Genomic DNA, 5,572 nt, shown 5'->3' on the forward strand with positions numbered 1-5,572 from the left:
ATGCACGTTCGCATTCTCCCGTTCCGCTTTTTTTAGGCATTTTTTAATTAACCCGACTGTGTTTTCGGCAGCTCCATTGCTGCTTGGCTTATACGGGGAAATGCGGATGTGCTTGATGCCCTCTTTCCTTAGGTATGATTCGAATTGACCACTCGTGAACGGTGGTCCGTTATCAGATACCAACTCGTAAGGATTTCCGAAGCGAGCAAATATTTCGCGTAATAAGGCAATGGTCTCGTCGGCGCGCGTGCCTCTTATTTTGCTTGCCTCAATCCATTTGGAGTAGGCATCAATCAGAACAAAATAATACGTACCAGCTGTCGGCGTTAGGAAGTCCACATGTACTCGATACCACCTCTCTTGCGGCTAGGGCTTGCAAATATTCGAAACTTTCAGGTATTCGAATATTCGACTTTTTCTGACGACATATTCGAATATTCGAATAATTATTCGAATATTATAAAAAATAAGAAAAAGAACGAGAAATCGGTTTATTATCGTTTTATTCAAAAGCTTATTTCACATATTGCTAAAACTAATGATATTTTGCAGAAATCCACTTAATTGACTAGATTTTATCATCCTACTATGAGATGCCCACATTTATAAAAACAAGTAAAACGCCAAAATAAGACGTATTCAATATTTCTAGATAAAACTTTTATTATAAATGCGCCGTTGAGTGAAATAATATAACTTTAATCATCTAAACCAAACCTAGGTATGTAAGATATTTTTTAATACAGTTGCTCACAAAGTGCTACTTTACGTAGCTGTTTAGCGTGCGGAAAGTTGGTTATGTCGAACTAGTGCTTTTTACTTTTCCAATTTTTTTAAATTTATACTTGTTCCAATTCACGACTACTTATTGATGAGTGTTAATATTAGTTTCCTTTAAACGTCGTAATCAGCATAAAAACCTACTGTTAATGTAAGAATATGAAAAATATACATATTTCATATTTTAATACTTACCTCTTCATCATTATAACACGTTTATTTTTTAATATTGAATATTGAAAATTCCGTTCTTAATAAGGTGTCTGAATGGAACGGAATAGCTGCCAAACGCCCATAGATATAATATACTTAAAGACGACGTCTAAGCGAGCTGTCACTGTTACCACTTTTGTTTAGTGTACGATTAACAATGTTTTACTTATTTTTTCGCAACTGTATTAAAAAACGTCGTTCGATACACGTGCGGAAATGTCATTCTTCACTCGTCCCGAGTCTTCCCACTCGCCTGCGGCTCGTGGCAAGATATCTCGGTACTCGTGAAGTAATGACATACCTTCCGCACTAGCATCGAAATGTACTATTTTTTAGTAGGTAATTATTTTCTGATTTAAATTAACTTGTAGTCACTCAGAGGCCTTAATTAATGGTCGGCTTAATTATATAATATTGGAATATTTAAGGGAAAAAGTTAGTTGACTACTGGATTATTCGTCAGCTAAAGGTGCATAGTTAGATTACCTAGTTGGGCAGGTTTGGTATGATCAAATTTGAGAATTGCGATAAGTGCGGGCAAGGTTTAGTCTTAATAAACAGAATGACCCTTTAACTTAAAACTTATGCACCGTAAAAATAACATACTTTTTGATTTCGTTTTCTTTCAAATTGAGTTAGGTTTCACTATATTCACGAAGTCTATCGAGAGGAATACAGTAAAAAATATTATTTCCTTCGTATTTGGGTACCTACCCATTACTCATTCACTGTAAATACCCGGAAAACACACAGAAACTGTAACTGCAGCGGATTAAATAGATTTTTTATAGTAATAAAAAATATTCGAATATTCGAAACCTGAGCGGCCGAATATTCGAATATCAAAACAGGCCGAATATTCGACAAATTCGAATATTCGAATATTCGAATTGCAAGCCCTACTTGCGGCCACTCCCACGGATGCGTGGCCGCCCGTGCCGGCGCCGGGCGCTCCGCTGCGCACGCTGCGCACTCGGCGGTCACCCGCTCCACGTCCGCGCCCAGCCCGGGCCACCACACATAGGCACGCGCCAGCGCCTTCGTGCGCACCGCGCCGCCGTGCGCTGCGTGTAACTCGCGCAGCACACGTGCGCGCAGAGTCGTAGGTACCACCACCCTGTATTCAAACATTATACAATTCTGCTCACGACTTAACGCATTGCGGACGCGCCAAAATGGTTTTAAGTTTTCGTCTCCACAGTACTCCCAGCCTTGGCCTAATAAGTTAAATACTTTATGCAAAACCGGATCTTGGCGTGTCGCTTTTGCGATATCGCGATGGTTTATCGATATACCGTCATCTATAAAATTCAAAAATTCGCACGATTCCTTATTTTTTTGTTCGTCTTTTATGATTTCTAACGGCAATCGTGACAAATTATCAGCTAAACAGTTTTGCTCCGATTTAACACAAGCTATCTCATAGTCGTACCCGCTTAAAATTACCGCCCAGCGCTGCAAGCGCCCCGCCACCATTTGTGGGATACTTTTATGCTGGCTAAAAATATGCGCCAACGGTTTACAGTCCGTAACTAAGGTAAAGCGTCTACCAAAAAGGTAATGATGAAATTTTTGAACGCCAAAAATGATTGCCAGCCCTTCACGACATATTTGTGCGTAATTTCGTTCGGGCGGTGTGAGAGCTCGCGACGCGTGCGCCACTGGCAGATCACCCCCCTCGCCCTTCTGTACCAGTGCTGCCCCCACCCCATAAGGGGATGCGTCACAATAAAGCCATAGGGGTGCATCCGGTTTATAATGCATTAACATGGGTTTTGCGGCTAACATTTGTTTCACTTTCATGAATGCTTCATTGCATTCCCTAGACCAAATAAACTTGTTATGTTTTTTTAATAACTCGTAAAGCGGGTGTAAAACGGTACTTATATTAGGTATGAATTTAGCATAATAATTGACCAAACCTAAGAATGCCTTTAAACGCGATACGGTGTCCGGTACTGGGGCTGCCTGAACGGCATCTATTTTGCTCGTCTGTGTGCTCAAGCCCTTTGCATCGATAACGTAACCTAGATAAGACACCGATTTCTGGAAAAAAATGCATTTATTTTGTGCAATTCTTAATCCTGCCTCGGACAATATTTTGAATACCGATATCAAGCGTTTATAATGGTCATCGTCGTTAACACCCGTGACTAAAATATCATCGCAATACACCGCAATAAGGTTCATATTCTTGAATAGGCTATCCAGGACGCGCTGAAATTTACTCATGGCACACTTAATACCAAATGGTAATCTATTGTAACAAAAGCTACCCTTATGCGTCACAATTACGCACAGCTGTTTTGATTCTTCCGTAAGCGGTAATTGCTGATAAGCGTGGCTCAAATCTATTTTGCTGAAAAGTTGTCCTCCTTGCAAATTAGAGAATATTTCGTCGATGCGCGGTATTGGGTATTTGTCATCCTCTAATACCGGGTTTAATGTTATTTTAAAATCCCCGCACAGTCTCACCTCACCTGACTTTTTGATGACGGGCACGACAGGCGTCCCCCACTCGCTAGTCTCCACCGGCGAAATGACCCCGTCCGCCTGCAGGCGCTCCAGCTCAGCCTCCACAGCGGCGCGCAGCGCGTGCGGCACGGGCCGCGGCTTGCAGAACACGGGCCGCGCGTCGCTGGCCACTCTTAGTTGTATGGGCTTACCTGTGAACTTCCCAGTTCCCTGCGCGAACACCTGCGGGAATTCTCGAGCCAACTGTGTCCCTACGCCCTCACGACCGTTATTCATACTATATATCGACTCGGGAGTTTCAGGACTGCATTTTATACCTAACGCTGTCATCCACCGACGTCCGATAATGGGCGGGCTGTCGTCTGAGTCTACTATGACTAACTTTAAATCTGATTTCTTTTTATCACCATACATAACTTCACACAACATAATGCCCTTCGGTGTGACTTTTTGTCCCGCGTACATTTTTAAATTTGTCTTAGGAGGCAACAAATTAACATTTTTAAACAGCTGATTAAATAAATTGCTGGACACAGCGCTTATCGCTGCACCACAGTCCAGCTGCATGCGCACCTTAACTCCGTTCACCGTCACTGTGCGCCACCATGGTTCATCACCGCCGGTATCGTCGTCTATAGAATACAACGGCACGTCGTACTCGTCGTCGCCGTCCTCCGACCCGACGTCGTCGCTCGTGTCCGTAGACTCCGTGCACACGTTGACCCTATTATGTTTCCGGTTTTTACACGCTTTAGCTATATGTCCCTTCTTTCCGCACACATAGCACTCCGTGTTCATGAATGAGCAGCTCCTCGGATGATGCGTGCCCAAGCACCGGGGACAGCGCGCGCGCGGCGCCGCCGCCGGCTGCCTGCGGCGCGGGGGCGCGCGCGCGCCGCCGCCGCCGACGCGCACCGCGTGCACGTCCTCTTCTCGCGTCGACATCGGCGCCGATGTCCCGCTCCCAGCGCCGCTGCTGGGTCCGCTGGCCTTCGAGTCTCGATCCGCCGCCTCCAACGACGTCGCTATTTCCACTGCGCGGCTGTATGTTAATTCGTCCTCAGTTAACAGCTTGAAACGTATCGCATCACTTCTCAATCCATATGCCAGCTGATCACGCAGGTTGTCTTCTAAGCACGTAGAACCGGTAAAATTGCATTTCTTAGCAAGCTGCTTAAGTTGAGCCAGGTACTCATTAATGGACTGGTCGGCCGTTTGCTTACATGCCCGAAATGTCATACGCTCTGCCAACTCGGATCGCTTAGGTGATAAATGTTCACGAACTTTTGACACTATATCGTCGAAACTCACTGTATCCGGCTCCGCTGGATAACACAAATCTATTATTAAGTCTAAAGTTTCCGTTCCCACCACCGCGATGAGGTACTGCACCCGAGTGTCCGGTTTTACGTTTGTTATATCAAACCATGCCGTTAACTGACTTATATACGTATTCCACTTTCCCGAGCGTAAATTAAACTCCTTAATGTTAAAAGGTAGTGTTTTCGACATCCTCGTCAGCCAATGTAATATACTGGGAATGGGAGCTAAATAACACAGCACGCAAGTATATTCGAGACTGATTTATTTTCTGTTGTAGGTAGGCGCATAAATCTAACCCTACCCTTATTCAATACATTGCATCTACTACACAGCCTATGACAAGACCCTATACGCAGACCATGACTCCTACTGCTCATGCTTTGTTCCAGAGAAACTACATAACGGTCAAAGAGTCTTATACGCAGACGACCCCCAGGACCCCCCTGAAATTAAAAGCAAATGAGGATTTTTTTTCTATACCTCCATCTACGTATTACATCAGAACATAGCGGGTTTAATAAACAAAGCAGATGCGTTATCAGTAGGGCTTGCAATTCGAATATTCGAATATTCGAATTTGTCGAATATTCGGCCTGTTTTGATATTCGAATATTCGGCCGCTCAGGTTTCGAATATTCGAATATTTTTTATTACTATAAAAAATCTATTTAATCCGCTGCAGTTACAGTTTCTGTGTGTTTTCCGGGTATTTACAGTGAATGAGTAATGGGTAGGTACCCAAATACGAAGGAAATAATATTTTTTACTGTATTCCTCTCGA

The 5,572-nt window shown here is 43.6% G+C and overlaps 1 protein-coding gene across 1 annotated transcript; it reads right to left on the bottom strand.

The window, feature by feature from the left end:
- Positions 1-2,750: 2,750 nt before the first annotated feature.
- On the bottom strand, positions 2,751-5,075 carry LOC134805536 (uncharacterized protein K02A2.6-like). The gene is made up of 2 exons (XM_063778818.1): positions 3,034-5,075; positions 2,751-2,992 (listed from the first exon to the last, which is right to left on the bottom strand). The coding sequence occupies exons 1-2, from the start codon at positions 4,978-4,980 to the stop codon at positions 2,894-2,896; spliced, it is 2,046 nt and encodes a 681-aa protein (XP_063634888.1). The 5' UTR covers positions 4,981-5,075; the 3' UTR covers positions 2,751-2,893.
- Between the last annotated feature and the right edge of the window lie 497 nt (positions 5,076-5,572).

Source organism: Cydia splendana, unplaced genomic scaffold (genome assembly GCF_910591565.1).
Source record: "Cydia splendana unplaced genomic scaffold, ilCydSple1.2 scaffold_152_ctg1, whole genome shotgun sequence".
Lineage (NCBI taxonomy): Eukaryota > Metazoa > Arthropoda > Insecta > Lepidoptera > Tortricidae > Cydia > Cydia splendana.

What these genes read in the sequence shown, in the direction of transcription:
- LOC134805536 (XM_063778818.1), bottom strand. Translation starts at nt 4,980, where the DNA reads ATGTCGAAAACACTACCTTTTAACATTAAGGAGTTTAATTTACGCTCG. An exon ending in GCATTTTTTTCCAGAAATCG is followed by an intron (nt 2,993 to 3,033) that starts GTGTCTTATCTA and finishes AAAGGGCTTGAG; the next exon opens with CACACAGACGAGCAAAATAG.